The 16,561-nt window shown below is 42.7% G+C and overlaps 1 protein-coding gene across 1 annotated transcript; it reads left to right on the top strand.

Moving 5' to 3' along the window:
* The first annotated feature begins 15,526 nt into the window (after nt 1-15,526).
* On the top strand, nt 15,527-16,081 carry LOC142047238 (olfactory receptor 10A3-like). The gene has a single exon (XM_075068983.1). It carries the CDS (start codon nt 15,527-15,529, stop codon nt 16,079-16,081), a length of 555 nt encoding a protein of 184 aa, XP_074925084.1.
* Nucleotides 16,082-16,561: the final 480 nt, after the last annotated feature.

The raw sequence follows: 16,561 nt of genomic DNA, 5'->3' as shown, positions 1-16,561 counted from the left end.
CCCCACTGCCATACTGGAGCCTCTGCATTTATTTATGGACAAATAAAACTTGAAGAATTTTAAAATATTGTGCACAGAATTTTTAATTTTTTGGTGCAGAATGGTCTCAGGTATAAAGTACTCCCTCTGTCTCTCCCCCTTTCCTTAGCTTATGTGTAGTGTCAGCTACTGTAAAATAAAGCTCGTACTCAGACAAGTTTTATGTGATGAAAATGAGGGAGAAATTTCTGTGGCTGCCACTTCTGTCATATTCCCACAGACATAGTAGGTTCCTTTGGATTATCACTTGTGCTGTATGATAAGAACGTTCCAGCATTTGCACTGCACACTGTCACTATAGTGTTTCTTTTAGTTAATGATGTTGCTAACAGTTGCCTGGTCTACACTATGTGTTTATACTGATTTTAGCAGCGTTAAACCAATTTAACGCTGCACCCGTCCACACAACGAGGCCCTTTATATTGATATAAAGGGCTCTTTAAATCAGTTTCTGTACTCCTCCCCGATGAGAGGAGTGGTGCTGAAATCGGTATTACCATATCGGATTAGTGTTAGCATGGCTGCAAATCGACGGTATTGGCCTCCTGGCAGTATCCCACAGTGCACCATTGTGACCGCTCTGGACAGCAATCTGAACTCGGATGCACTGGCCAGGTAGACAGGAAAAGCCCCGCAAACTTTTTCATTTCCTGTTTGCCCAGTGTGGAGCTCTGATCAGCACAGGTGGCGATGCAGTCCCAAATCCAAAAAGAGCTCCAGCATGGACCGTAAGGGAGATACTGGATCTGATCGCTGTATGGGGAGGCAAATCTGTTCTATCAGAGCTCCGTTCCAGAAGATGAAATGCCAAAGCATTTGAAAAAAATCTCCAGACAGAGGCCACAGCAGGGACTCAGCGTAGTGCTGCGTGACAAGCGCAACGGAAAGCCAAAGAATCAAATGGACACTCATGGAGGGAGGGAGGGGGTACTGAGGACGCCAGCTATCCCACAGTCCCCACAGTCTCCGAAAAGCATTTGCATTATTGGCTGAGCTCTAAATGCCTGTAGGGTCAAACACATTGTCCGGGGTGGTTCAGGGTATAGCTCGTCAATTTACCACCCCTCCTCCTTGTGAAAGAAAAGGGAAAAAAATAGTTTCTTGACTTTTTTATATGTCACCCTATGTCTACTGCATGCTGCTGGTAGATGCGATGCTGCAGCACTGAACAACAGCACCCTCTCCCCTCCCCGGTGGCAGATGGTACAATATGACTGCTATCCATCATCGGCATCAGCCTGTGAGTGCTCCTGGCTGGCCTCAGGTGAGGTCGGCCGGGGGCGCCTGGGTGAAAATAGGAATGACTCCCGGTCATTCCCAGTAGATGGTACAGAACGACTGGTAACCGTTTTCATCATAGCAACTGGGGAATGAGCTCCATCAGCCCCCTCCTTTCATGTCTAAAGAAAAGATTCTGTACTGCCTGGACTATCATAGCAGCGGGATGCTGGGCTCCTCTCCCTGCACTGTTTAATGTCCTGCCTGGACTATCATAGCAGCTGGAGGCTGCCTCCCCCTCATTTTACCTCACTAACAAGTCAGTGTTTCTTATTCCTGCATTCTTTAGTACTTCATGACACAAATGGGGGGGGACATTGCAACGGTAGCCCAGGAGGGTTGGGGGAGCAGGGAAGCAACGGGTGGGGTTGTTGCAGGGGCACCCCCTAGAATGACATGCAGCTCATCATTTCTGCGGGTTCTGACACGGAGCGGCTGTGCTCTCTAGTACACTGGTTCTCTAGCACACTTGCCCCATATTCTAGGCAGGACTGACTCTATTTTTAGATACAACATAAAGGAGGGAATGACCCAGGGGGTCATTCCCATTTTTGTCTTTGTGCCCCCGGCTGACCTCAACCAGGAGCACCCATGACAGCAGCAGACGGTACAGAACGATTGATAACCGTCATTGCCAATTTACAATGGCATGGCAGATGGTACAGAACAAAGGCAAATGAATGCTACTGTGTAGCGCTACAGTACTGCCTCTGTCAGCAGCATCCAGTACACATATGTTGACAGTGACAAAAGGCAAAACGGGCTCCATGGTTGCCATGCTATGGCGTCTGCCAGACCAATCCAGGGAAAAAGGGCGCAAAATGATTGTCTGCCATTGCTTTCACGGAGGAAGGAATGAGTGACGACATTTACCCAGAATCACCGCAACACTATTTTTGCACCATCATGGATTGGGATCTCAACCCAGAATTCCAATGGGCGGGGGAGACTGCGGGAACTATGGGATAGCTACGGGATAGCTACCCACAGTGCAACACTCCATAAATCGACACTAGCCTCGGTACATGGACGCACACCACCGAATTAATGTGCTTACTGTGGCTGCATGCACTCGACTTTATACAATCTGTTTTACAAAACCGGTTTATGTAAAATCGGAATAAACGTACCCAGTGTGTCTTCTCTTCTTCCTCTCCTGCACACCCTGGTTAAAGATGAAGGGTCAAATCCTGTCCTCACTGAAAACAACAGCAAATCTCTCAGGGTATGTCTACACTGCACACTACTGTGCAGTAGGACCCAGGCTTGTGAACTCAGCGTTTCTAAGCCTGAGCTCAAGCATCGACACAGCATTGTGAAATTGGGCTTACAATTTCAGGAGCTGGGTCTCGCAGCCATGCTAACATGTCCATGCTGCCCGCCACAGACCTGACTCAGGTCTGCAGCTTGAGCTGCATCCACACTGCAAAATAACAGGGCTTGGACCCGAGTCCAATTGGAACTTGGGGTCTGACCTGCTCCCTGCAGCAAGGTCCTAGGACATGAGCCCTGAATATTTGCTGACCCATGTCAGACGTTTGTGTGTGGACGGAATGGGGGCTTATGCTTAAACCTCAGTCAGAGCCCAGGCTTAGGGTGCAATGTAGATATACCTCATTGACTTCAGTTGCTGCACGTATGTTAGTAGTAGCCCCTGTTGCAATCATACTGATAGTCCAAGTGTTAGTTTACAGAATGTAACTAATCCCGAGTTTGATAAGGGATGCTAAATGTAAATGGCTGCTGGGTTGTAAGGAGGTAGCAAATATTGAGATGGTGTGTGTGTGTGGCTGGCTGGCTGTTGGGGCAGCCATTTTAACCACTTGCTTCACCTAGAGAACTGTTGGCACCAGCTTCATCTGGATTGTGTAACTTTTCCTGATGCTTCTGAGGTTATTTTCTGTCTTTCTTATATCAGCAAAGAGCTGTGGCATGTCTAGGTATTCTCATATTTGCACACAGATGCTGTCAAAAAGCAGTGCATCCCACTATGTCAGTAGTTAATCTGAATCATATGAATTGTCTGCTATCCTTTCCAGCTCCTTCTGTATGCAACAACATGTTCAAAGATTAAAACCAAGAGCCGGCTTAAAGCTATCCAAGGCTTGAAACACATGCTATCTATACTTAGTGTCCTTTGTATGCTGACTTTAGAGTGAAAATTTCTCTCTCCTATTAGGGTGAGAATGGAATACAGTTTCTGCTCTTCAGGAAGGTTATAGACTCTTCAGTGAAATTTCTTATCAGGAACTATAACCTATTGTTTAGATTCATTTGGGGATAATATTAAAAAGCATTGGTTAACTTAAGCACAGAATGCACTTGATCCCCATACGGTCTCTAAGTGAACCCATGGTGAGACTCTTTTCAGTCTAGTTCAGTGGCTCTCAAACTTTTTTACTGGTGACCCCTTTCACATAGCAAACCTCTGAGTGCGACCCCCCCTTATAAACGGAAAACACTTCTTTTTATATTTAACACCATTATAAATGCTGGAGGCAAAGCAGGGTTTAGGTTGGAGGCTGACAGCTCACGACCCCCACATGTAATAATCTTGTGACCCCCGAGGGGTCTCAACCCCTAGTTTGAGAACCGTTGGTCTAGTTAGTCTGCAGGCAATTTCCTGTTGTCAGGAAATAATTGTAGAGTCCAAGCTTGTCCAACAGAGGCTGGTTTAAAAGGGCATTTTGTCTGCCTCAACCATTTTATTACCTGCAGTTTGAGTCTCTGTCTTGTACCTTGTGAAGTTATTTATGGCAGTACAAATGAACTGTATCTGAATGAAAGAGTGAATCTGATTAGGTAGCATTTTACACTCATTTTGCACCAGTATAAATGACTTTACAGGCTGCGGGGCAGTAGAAAGTCAGGCTTTGGGCCCAGTCAGAGATACCGATTTCGATGGGAGTTAAGTGCCTTGATACTTTTGAGGATCTTGGCCTCAGTGTCCAAATAAAGGTCCTGCTTGTCAAAAGACTTACGCGGGTGCTAAACTTGCACTGTGAATTATCCCATTGACTTCAAAGGAACTACGCATGGGGCACATTCATCATATACGTAAGTCTAGGTCAGATTGGGTCCAAAGTGCTAGTGCTCTATAGCAGGATAGTGTAGTGCAGAGATAAAAACAAATCATTGCAAAGCACTAAATCCAGCTTGTCCTGTGATATGCCCCTTCCCAGGAATCTGATTTCTCATCTAATATATGTTATGTTAGAGAAAAATGTAAATATGTATATAGTTCAAATTTAAGAGTTCCATTTCTCTTAAAGAGACAAAAAAGCCAGGCTATATCATGTCAAATAATTGTGAGGATCTACTTGAAAGCAGCAGTTATAAGGCTGCAAGGAGTTTGCTCTTTACTCTGTGTACAGTATTTCTGCAGTACTTCTTCTGAACTGACTACCAGCTTAGCAGGGGAACCTAAAGTTCCAGGGCTGTAGACAAGCTCTCATAAGATTAATAAACAAGATCTATTTTAGATTTGTCATGGTTTTAGTTTTGTTTGATTCTTTTATGCTGGAGTTAATATTTCTGAAGCTGAAAAGAAAAGGCTGTGCCATAAATATTGCATATGAATAATGGAAATTCACAGTAGTTTCTCAATGAAGAAGGAATTGATCTGGATCAATATATCGAGGCTTGGCAGAATTTGACTTGTATTTGTTTATAATTTTGATGGATAATATCAATGTTTACTTTTAATCTTTGTTTTAGATTTTTATTGTTTTAAATGTTGATAGCTGTGTGAAATTTTGGGATTGGCGGGGGGTTGTCCAGCCAATTACTGAATGACAGTAGACATTGCTATTCAAAAAGTTAAAGCTTCATAAACTGTCAACATAAAATATCAATATGCCAAATGTATAAAGTAAATATCCTTATATCAACAAATTATACCTGTTTTTACTATTTGTTCTCTAATCCATTTGTAACAAGCCTAATTCAAAGGCCTAAATCACAGGGTTTTAACTCAAGGATCTCAAGCAGCATTTTTCTTTTTCTGTATATTTTGATTACTATTGATTAAAATATTTTTTTCATCGCTATGTGTGGGTACAGTGAATGTTTATCGACATTTACCAATGGAAATCTAACACTTCCAAGCCTAAAAATATCAATTGACTTAATCTAGCTTCCTCAGTCTGTGAAGCATCTGGTAATTACCTTCTCACACATTCTAAATACAAATTTATTCAGCATATCAAAACACACACAGTGGCACTATTCTTTGAAAATCCCAGTTATCAGGGAAGTGAGGTGAAAAGTTCAAGCAAAGTCAACACTGTCCCTGGAAAAAACAGGTACAGTTTAGACTGAAGTTCTCTAAGCAGGGGAGGATTTGCAGAAAATACATGAGTATTTCTATTTTTCATCTTCCAAGTTTGTAGTATATATAATTTATCTCACCTTTGCCAGGCAGCATTGTGAAAATTCCCTAAACATCACTGTAGCTCTTGGCCCCAGCTACAGACAAGGTGGGCAGAGCCTGACTTGGGGCAAAGGGGCAGTGGTTTTTAAAAGCCGTTTTTAGTCCAGTGGATTGGCAAATAGACCCCTTTCTTGTGAAGAACATGTTCCTTTTTAAAGTATTGGATTTCCTATTTAGAAAATTTCCAGCCAACTCTTCTTTTAGTCACCTTCACCTTAGACAGCTGCGCATTGGTCCAAGGGATCCATACAGGAATTGTTGGATGCCCGGAATCCCAAGCCACACTCACTTCCCCCTGGCAATGCCCCCAACACAGACTGCAGGGAGGGGGGCAGAACTTGCTCCTACACTGAGATGATAGATCTGTGCCTGGCCACCTGTGCCATCTATAGGGCTGCTTTGCGCTAGTGGAGATGTGACACTTCATTGACAGAACACAAACCTGTTTATTAAAACAGCTGCAGCAGGTGGGGAAACCACAGTAACATGGCTTAATGGGAACTTCACTGTCCATGAGCTGAGGAAAGCTGCGTGGGGGCCTGGATCTTGTACAGAAGCATACAACTTCACTGAGGCTAGCATTGTGCTTCCAGTGGATCCCATGGATCAGAGGTAACCTGGAGGAATGTCAGAGCTTGGAGCCAACCCCTGGTTTCTTCCACTGGGTTTGGAGCAAGCTCCAAGTAGAAGAATTTGGAGAAACTGAGCTGAATCTCTCAGAGATTTTGGGCCAGATCCTCAAATGTATTTAAGTGCCTAACTCCCATTGATTTCTATGGGAGTCAGGCACCTAAATACTGCTGAGGATCTGGGCCCTCTTCCCTCCTTGCTCCCCTCACATCGGGTTTACTGCAAGAGGCCACAATCCAGCCGAGGACCTGGAAGAGGAAGAGGAGGTGAGTTAGGGACATTTTTAATGTCTCCATTTCTCTATCTGTACAATAGGGTAACCTTTTCCTATGCAAGAGAGTTAATTAGTTCATGTTGATCCAGCGCTTTGAACATGGAAAGTGCTATATCAGAACCAAGCATTATTCTGTGAATGGTGTTTGCATACTGAAAGGACCTGTAACCATGTGCTGCCCAGGTAATGCCGGGTTCAAACTCTGCTTACAATGGATGCCAATTAAAAATAAGTCCCTCTCATTTTCTATAGTTCCCGATGTTATCAGGTTTAAAAATGGATGCTCTTACAGTTGAAATTAATGTATTGCTACAGGAGTCAGAACTTCCTGGGTCCATGTCCTATGAGTAGCTCCGACTGCCAAACAAATCACAGCTAAAGGGGAAGGCACCAAGCATGGGACCCTGTCTCCCACCCTCCTTGTTTCCCCCCTTTAGCTTCATTGCCCATTTGGTCACCACACTCTTCTGTGGCTGTTTTTAATGATGGGTTGTGCTGCAGGGCAGCTGCTCTGAAAAGCACCCTAAGGATCAGGGAACCATTCATTGAACTGTACACTTATTAGGAGTATGATGCCCACAGTACATAGGGATTAACGCAGCAATTCGAATTTTTTTGCAAGAACACCTGCCGGGGCAAGATTAAAGCTATTGCAGTGGCAACCACTGAAAAGTAGCAAGGTCACACATGGCATGAGAAAGAAGGAGAACGCTACAAATTGCTTCTTCATTCCAGGGAGGAAACTACCTGTGAAACTGCTTGTGCCTTTTGTAGGGGCAGCTCTTTTTCACTGATCATTACTGTCCCTCAATCAGTTCCAGCCAACCACTGATCTCAGTAGTTACTTGGAATGGGACTAGGAGCTGTGCTACTTTGGAAATACTCTACAGTGAAAAGTCACTGCTGGTTTTCCTTTAAAACTGTTATAAAAGGACTGTAGGCATGAAAGAAAACAAAGGGATTGGGATAAAGCCCTATGCTTAACTAACAAACCATTGTATCATTGTGTAGCAAACATATGTGAATGATTCCTAGTTTATTTTTCACCATTTTAAAAATCTACAAAGAAATCCTGGATGGACCCCGCTTGGGTGTAATGTTGCCAGGTGTTGCCTGTTTCTATGCATCTTTACTAGCTGGAGATATATTGCTAATGGGCTCTCTGTCCAGGCAAGTTGCTGAGGCCCCAGTTTAGCAAAGCACTGAAGGATGTGCTGGGTTTCAAGTCTGTGAGTGTTCCTGTAAAAGTAGTTCCACATCTGGGGAATACTCAGTTGTGGCATTTTTGCAGTCCTGGGTGCTGAGGCCAGTGCAAGGACTGATCAGAGGTGACTTGTGTCTTTCCTATTTGGGGTGGCTGGAAGCTGTTTCAACCCCTGACAAAGAGTAGGGGGTCCCTCAGACCCACTGTCATTGCCTTAATCACTGCTATGCCTTTCCTACATCTCCAGCCTTCTGTTCACTTCTTGTCAGTCTTTGACTGAGCCGGAAACTTCCTATCATGCCCCCACACCAGTGGCTCCTTTAATAGAAAAGCCTCCTGAGACCTTGTTATTCCTCAGAGGGCTTATGTCTGCTCTACAGCCTCTTTGTGCCCACACAGCCTGTACAAAGCAGCTGTGGGGCAACAATGAATTGAGCACAGTTCATAAAATCTTTGGATGAAAAAGGGGCTATTATAAAGGAAAAGTATTATTGGGACCAACGACCTATTCTTGGACAAACTACCAAAATACATGGCTACAGGAGTGGAGATCAGTGACATGGCAATAGTGTATCTAAAATATTTACTATACAGCATGCACAATCTGCAGTGTCAAGTGTAACATACATATAAAATCATGCTAACTTGGGACCGGAGACAGAAATTTAGCCAGAACAGAAGCATCTTGATTCATGAGGAAAAGAACACCCTCACTTCACCACCTCCCAGTTCCCCCATGCCACAGGCCTGGCATAGTGCACTATATGAGCCAGATTTTGAAATGAGCTCACCAGCACCCAGGAATTCTTAATGTGACACTTCTTGTGATCACTTTTAAGCACTTAAATAAAAGTGGGCCCTCTAATGATTCATTTCTCTGCACCATCTAGTGGACATACATGGTAATTGCACTCCAAACTACTGAATAGGGCACTGGTTCTTGAACCTTTTTATACGGTGGACTGCATGTTAATACAGCGATTGTCCAGAAGAGCATCCGCTTCTGCATCATTCAGACCACTTCTTCTTGCCTGCAATTGTGTTAGATTTCTGGGAAAGCTATTTTTGGTTGTATGAAGTATATTTTATAGTATTGTTACTTGCTGCAATTGTATTTTAAGTGTCCTCTAACACTACTTGGCTGAGAGCCATTGATAAATATGACTACAGTGAAGAACCACATTGCAAATTGGAAACAATGCATTATACAATAAGTCAGCAGAAATGTCTCATGAGAACGTGTGAATGAAGTATGTCTATTAGAAAAGGGGAGTATGGGAACAAATCAAATCCAATGAATTGTGTTATTCTAACCTGGACAGATGCATAGACATTTGCTTAGGCAGAGCCGATGAGTAATTGTGGAGTACTTTTAAATTGAGTTAAATTTTTCACATTTAAAAATATATTTTTCTCTGTTTACAGTCTTCAGTATATACATAGCTAAGCTTTTAGTCCAAACAATTAAAGTTCCGCAAAGTTACGAGCAACTGAAAACTGGGGTTTCAGACAGAAAGTGTCAGGCAACCTTAACCATAGGCAGTGCTACCTGCCCAATCCATTAGGGGCATTCTGCAGAGTTTCAGATGCAAATGATAGCCCTTGTATTAGGCTACAAAATCTTGATGTCTCTAACACTATTAAACCCCAAGCCCAAGATGAAAAGTAAAATATTCAATGACTGAATTAGAACTTGCAGAAAACAAGAGTTTAGGCCACTTGCTATAGCAATCACAATTTGATGTCTGTCTCTAAATTCATATTAGACAGACAAGGTGGGAGAGATAAGGTTATCAGAAGAATTTGTATTCAGTTGCTCTGTGAATTTTTCTAACCTGGTAATCAAGGTGTTGAACCGCCCTAAGGGAATCTCCAGGAAATCAAACTAACCTTGAAAGGACCCTTGAAAGGACGCGGATACAGCCGTCCGATCAACAATACAAGCCCTCCAATCAACAATACAACCTTACAACAATATAACAATACAACCATTAAACTTTTCAATTTATGACATATAACAAGATAGCCATTAAATATATAAGCTTTCAACATTGAATATTTAACACTAGACACTTAATACTATACATCCTGTAAGCACTGGCCGGGCAATTACTAGACGGGTAGGGGGAAAATCTCACTCAGGCCACAGACCTTCAGCTTTATTTACACTTGAAACCCATACAGTCTAGGATATTAAACAGAAGAAGGTTAAACTTACAGAGGCTTCCTGAAGTCCCTCTGATTCGTCTCTGGATTGGTCCTTCTGGTCTGTCAGATTAGTACTTAGTGAGCGCCATCTGCTTACGGTCACTGGCTGCTTCTGAGGTAAAATGGCTCAAGTGAGAGAAAAACAGAGGCCTGTGAGCTGCTATGGCAGCCCTCTCCTGGTAGGGTGGCAGAAGCAGTCATTGCCCCAATAACCCTGAGCTGCTGCTACTGCTGCTGCCATAGCCACTCTTCAAGCAGCTCTCTGCCTTGCAGGGTTTTGTTGGTGCTTCTCGGATGGCTTCTTCTGTGTAAGTGTATCTTCTAGTCTGCTTTCATGTCTTGGTCCCATTACAATCCCCTGCTACCAGAGCTTCTGTTCTTCCTTATGGTCTGGTCCCACTACTGTCTCCAACTACAGGTTTTACGCTGTTGGCTCTCACTTATATACTGTTTGCTTTTGCAAGCTTAGCTATTAACATAATTTATAATTATAATTCAGCCAATCAGCTTTCCTGTATTAGCATATGTCCATCAAAATTAACTCCTCCCCTGCCACCATCTTGGGTTCTAGGATCATCTACAAGGTTCTAGACCATCCTAGGACTTTACCAGAAGTACCATGAGTTTTTGTAGGCTGCAATGTATTCTCTTAGCTGACCTGTAGATGACCCCTAGCTGCTCTTTGAGTGAGAGCCTCATATACTCCTAAGGGCTCTAATGTATTTCTGTGGGGTTTTGCTTAGTCATTCCGCACACGAAGTGAAATTACATCACCCTATGGCCATCCTTACTGAATTTTCTAATTTAAATTATTATTAAATGAAGTCTTTATTTTTAAAACAAATTACTACTCTAAGCATTCTAAAGGGTTCTGACACTATCACCACTCTTTTTACGTCCAATTAAACAAGTTATAAGTTCTCCAAATTTAAACCCCTTCCAGGGCTTAATTATGCTACAAGGTGTTTCAGGCAACTAAGGCCAAATTCTTGGTCACAGTAATATCTTTTATTGGACCAACTTCTGTTGGTGAGAGAGACAAGCTTTTGAGCTTACACAGATCTCAAGCCTGAAGAAGAGCTCTGTGTAAAGCTTGAAAACTTGTCTCTCCTACCAACAGAGGTTGGTCCAATAAAAGATATTACCTTACCATCCTTGTCTCTCTAATACCCTGGGATTACCATAGCTCCAACAACTCTGAATTCATATGTCTTTTTTGCCTTGTGTGCTATTGTCCAAATTTATTTTCTTTGTAATTCCTCTGTAGGGAGCTTAGAAATTTTTGAGTAGGCCTAAGGGCCAAATTCAAAATTTTATGTAAGCAGATGTGCTCAGTGAAGTTGTACCCCTTTACACCAGGTTTAAGCAGGCCTTCTATCTCTGAAAGAATCGTTCTGGTGTATCACGCTCAAGAGTCGAATTGTTCCAGTGCAGCAGCAGTGCCATCTAGTGGGCAATCGGTTTTCGACACTTATCCCTCTGTTTTGCAGCTTAATTTCTAAGTTGTTTTGGAATTGTTGACATTTTGCCTCCAATTCATCTGTTTGGGATCGCCTCACATCTTTACAGCAAATGATTCTGCCTGTCAACTCCCTTCTCAGACCCAACAAAACCTAAATAGCTCAGCTGTGGAGTCTATGTTTAGGGCCTGCTGTCTGTGGCTCCTTCATGTGTTCATTATAATGCAAATTATAGCGCTTTTCATTACTATCTTCAAACAATTTGTAATGAGGCAAAATAAAGCCTTAAACTTTACAAAGTTGGTTACAGCAGCTCAGAAAGAAGTATGGACAAAGGATGTGCAAAATAAAAAAGTGATGAAACACAGTGATGGGTAAAAAGAGATTATATTTAATAAAATTTGTTATTCTTATAGTGCTTGATATGTTCAGAACATTGCAGAGACATTAACTGATCAACTCGAACGATACCCCTGTAATATTATACATGAACACAAATAAGGAAACAGAAAGCCTACACAGTGAGCCAGTGGCTGAGCAAGGATTAAAATCAGTGCCTCCTGACTCCCAATCCTGTGCTCTTCCCTACAGTTTAGAAGTGCGTAATGATGTAAATTCTTGCAGACTAGTGACAGTGAAGAGATGAAAGGATGAAAGTAGCTGATGGGAAGGTTCAGGCTTTCAAACCAGTCTTTGATTAGGGGCAAAATTATCCTTGGATCCACACTGTAGCATTGATCTATCACATGTGCTACTGTAGTTTTGGATGCAAATTGTCATGAGCTTCAGTAAAAGTTTTGCAGGTCGAAGAAGTGCAGAATATGCAATTGACATTCACAGTGTGGATAAGAAATCTACAGTGTGCCTGGGAGTTGGGAATTTTAAGCACACAACATTAAAATATGTAAAGAAGTAGTCTGTGGCACTGTTAAGAACTGGACCCAGGTCTTCTGAGTCCTAGTCTACTGCCTGAACTGCAGAAAGATCCTACCTTCCTTATTGGAAGTGCATGCAATCCATTCCTGATATATGGGGCAATACTAGAAGCACATTTGTACCTGCTGTGTAGGCAGCCCTGAAGTGGTTTTTGACATTGGTTTCCTTCTAGGAAACCAGCTTGGGAATCTTTAAATTTGGTTTTGCTCCCAGTGCTTAGTCCAGTTATCTGTAAGCACCGTATTCATTTCTACTTTCATGCCTTTCAGAAACTTTAGATCCTCAAAATTTAATAATGCTATAAAAGGTCTAACCTAGGTGCATTTGGTCTAAGCCTCTTATACCATTAGATATACCAGTCACTACATTTCTGTCCCCTTTCTTGCTTACAGACTAGTTTGTTTTTCCATTCTCTTTATATTAATATGCCTCGCAGTGAGGAGTGGAGGGGGCCGTTCTTGAGCTGGCTGCATTAAACATCATCAGATCTAGCATCAGATTGATTGTTACTAAATCCATGGTTGACATTTCCCTGTTTAAATCTCATGGCCCTTAGGGGATTTTTTCTTAGGGAGGCCATTCATGATGGATTTAGATTCATTGTTAGCTTAGGAGAAACAGTCTGGAAATAAATATTTCCACTAGTTGTTCTCATTATCTTATGAGAAGGGTATCAAGCAGGTAACCAGAGGTCTCTGTGTGCGGCAGGGCAGAGAGACAGAGCCAATTTTTTTTGCATATGCCACACAAAAGTGCTTAGCGGAAACACGTGAAGCATTGGAAGTATTTTCTAATCACAGGCAGGGGCGGCTCCAGGCACCAGCACGCCAAGCGCATGCCTGGGGTGGCAAGCCGCGGGGGGCGCTCTGCTGGTCACTGCGAGGGTGGCAGGCAGGTTGCCTTCAGCGGCATGCCTGCGGAGGGTGCGCTGGTCCCGCAGCTTCGGTGGACTTCTCGCAGGCTGCTGCCAAATTCGCAGAACCGGGACCTCCCGCAGGCAAGCTGCCGAAGGCAGCCTACCTGCCATGCTTGAGGCATCAAAATACCTAGAGCCACCCCTGATCATAGGACAAGATATCATAGGGTTGCTAAAGGTTGTCTCATTTGAGAAGAAGAAGAAATACATTGTAAGGTGCGCAGAGACTACAATGGTGCATGAGATATAAAAACCTGGATGTAAGGTATGGTTGGATTAGATAGGGTGGGTGGGTAGATGGATAGTAAATCTCCTTTGGATTTGATGAGAAGAATCCTGTCTTACAGGAAGCAAAGAGCAAATTCCCATGAACTTAGCTTAATATTCCTCTTGTTCATTGAAAAGGAGTCACCCTTTCAGTTCACCTGATAGAGCTGTTGTCTTGGGCCCATGACGCTCTTGATCAGAGTTTCCACTTCCTACAGCTGCTGGTACAGGAGAGGTGGGTCTCTGTTGTCCAGTCTGCTGCAGGACCATTCTCTCTCCTAGGAGACATGTCTCACTGTCCTTTGTTAGTGCAAGAAAATGATGAATTATTAATTTATGACACTGTACATCCTAAGAAGTAGGGCAATAGACACATTTCTAGATATTCAGGTTATAGAAGACATATTGGCTGCAGCTGTGACAACCCACATTTTAGAAGAGTTAAATGCTTGTAAATTGGACCCCAAACAGATGGCTGCTTGTGCATTTGATGGAGCTGCAAATGTCTCTGGAAGACATGGTGGAGTACAAGCTTTTCTCAATGAAAAGTGTAACCCTAATCTCTCCTCTACGCATTGCAGAGACCATCTTAATTTCAATACCTGGAAAGATAATGGAGCAAATAATTAAGCAATCAATTTGCAAACAACAAAAAGATAATAAGGTGATAAGTAACAGTCACCATGGATTTGTGAAGAACAAATTGTGTTAAATCAAACTGATAGCTTTCTTGGACAGGGTAACAAGCCTTGTGGTTGGGGGGCGGGAGCAGTAGACATGGTATATCTTGACTTTAATGAGGCTTTTGATACTGTCTCACATAACCTCACAAACAAACTAGAGAAATACAACCTAGATGGAGCTACTATAAGGTGGGTGCATAACTGGTTGGAAAATTGTTCCCAGAGAGCAGTTATCCCAGAGAGTATTTCATAGTCAAACTAGAAGGGCATATCAAGTAGTGTCCTATAGGGACTGGTCCTGAGTCCAGTTCTGTTCAATATCTTCATCAACGATTTAGATAATGGCATAGAGAATACACTTATAAAGTTTGCGGATGATACTAAGCTGAGAGGGTTGCAAGTGCTTTGGAGGATAGGATTAAAATTCGAAATGATGTGGACAAACTGGAGAAATGTTCTCAAGTAAATAGGATGAAATTCAATAAGGACAAATGCAAAGTACTCCATTTAGGAAGGAACAATCAATTGCACATATACAAAATGCAGGTACTGCAGAAAGGGATCTGGGGGTCAGAGTGGATCACAAACTAAATATGAGTCAACAGTGTCACACTATTGCAAAAAAAAAAAAAAGCAAATAACATTCTTGGAGGTATTAGCAGAAGTGGTGTAAGCAAGACATGAGAAGTAATTCTTCCACTCTAGTCCGCACTGATAAGGCCTCAGCTGGAGTATTGAGTCCTGTTCTGGGCTCCACAATTCAGGAAAGATGTGGACAAATTGGAGAAAGTCCAGAGGAGAGCAAGTATCAGAGGGGTAGCCATGTTAGTCTGGATCTGTAAAAGCAGCAAAGAATCCTGTGGCACCTTATAGCAGGGGTCAGCAACCTTTTAGAAGTGGTGTGCCAACTCTTCATTTATTCACTCTAATTTAAGGTTTCATGTGCCGGTCATACATTTTAATGTTTTTTAGAAGGTCTCTCTCTACAAGTCTATATATTATATAACTAAACTAATGTTGTATTGTAAAATAAACAAGGTTTTCAAAATGTTTAAGAAGCTTCATTGAAAATTAAATTAAATTGTTGATCTTAGGAATCTCCTCACTGGAGATTTTTAAGAGCAGGTTGGACAAACACCTGTCAGGGATGGTGTCTAGATAATACTTAGTCCTGCCATGAGTGCAGGGGACTGGACTAGATGACCTCTCTGCTGGTTGCCCTGGCATATGACCGTTACATGGCCATATGTCACCCTCTGCACTACATAGCCATGATGAGAAGAGGTGTGTGTCTCCAGCTCTCAGCTGTGTCCTGGCTCATTGGGATGCTGGTGGGAGTAGGGCAGACAACTTTCATGTTCACTCTGCCCTACTCTGGGCCTAATCGGATCAACCACTTCTTCTGTGACCTGCCCCCGCTGCTGAAGTTGGCCTGCGCAGATACTTACAGGAATGAAATAGCTGTTTTCACCATCTCTGTCACCTTTGTCACAGTCCCCTTCCTGCTCATCCTTGTATCCTACATCCGTATCCTCCACGCTATCCTCAGTATTCCATCAGCCGTGGGCAGAAGCAAAACTTTCTCCATCTGCTCCTCCCACCTCATTGTGGTGACTTTGTTTTTTGGGTCCAGCATCGTAATGTATCTGAAATCCAAATCCCGCTACTCATTTAACACTGACAAACTACTTTCCCTGTTCTACTCAGTGAGTGTCTCCAATGCTGAACCCTTTGATCTACAACCTGAGGAATAAGGAGGTAAAAGAAGCCCTGAGAAGGTGATGGCCAGAAAAATATTTATTTGAAAACTTGCTCGGCGGGGGAGAGAATTTATTATTTTAATATTCTTGTGTTGGATTTGGAGTTGCCTTTGTAGCCCAGTCTATGACTTGTATTGATTACTTAAGAATTCCCAGTTATCACTCTGAGGTATTGATGGTTCTTGTCCCAAGATCAGGTCCCAGTATTATTAAAATTACTGATCAGCTGGGAACCCTGATGTGCATGGTTGCAACACTCACACTTTAGGAACCCTTCTGTCTTTGTAATAGCTTATTACTACATTCAACAAAGTCACAAACACTCTAACTCAGCAAGGCAGACCGAGATAATACAGACCATACATCTGAACATCCACATACTCCCATCATCCCTTGCAGAACAATCGGAAATGTTAGCCATTATCTTCCGCATCACCATCACCTTCCTCATCATCACCAGTGGCCATCATCCTG

This window comes from Chelonoidis abingdonii, chromosome 8 (genome assembly GCF_003597395.2).
Source record: "Chelonoidis abingdonii isolate Lonesome George chromosome 8, CheloAbing_2.0, whole genome shotgun sequence".
In the NCBI taxonomy this organism is placed as follows: Eukaryota; Metazoa; Chordata; order Testudines; family Testudinidae; genus Chelonoidis; species Chelonoidis abingdonii.
Note: the sequence above shows the minus strand (reverse complement) of the source record. Positions and strands in the feature narration are given on the sequence as shown.

What these genes read in the sequence shown, in the direction of transcription:
- LOC142047238 (XM_075068983.1), top strand. Translation starts at nt 15,527, where the DNA reads ATGACCTCTCTGCTGGTTGCCCTGGCATATGACCGTTACATGGCCATA.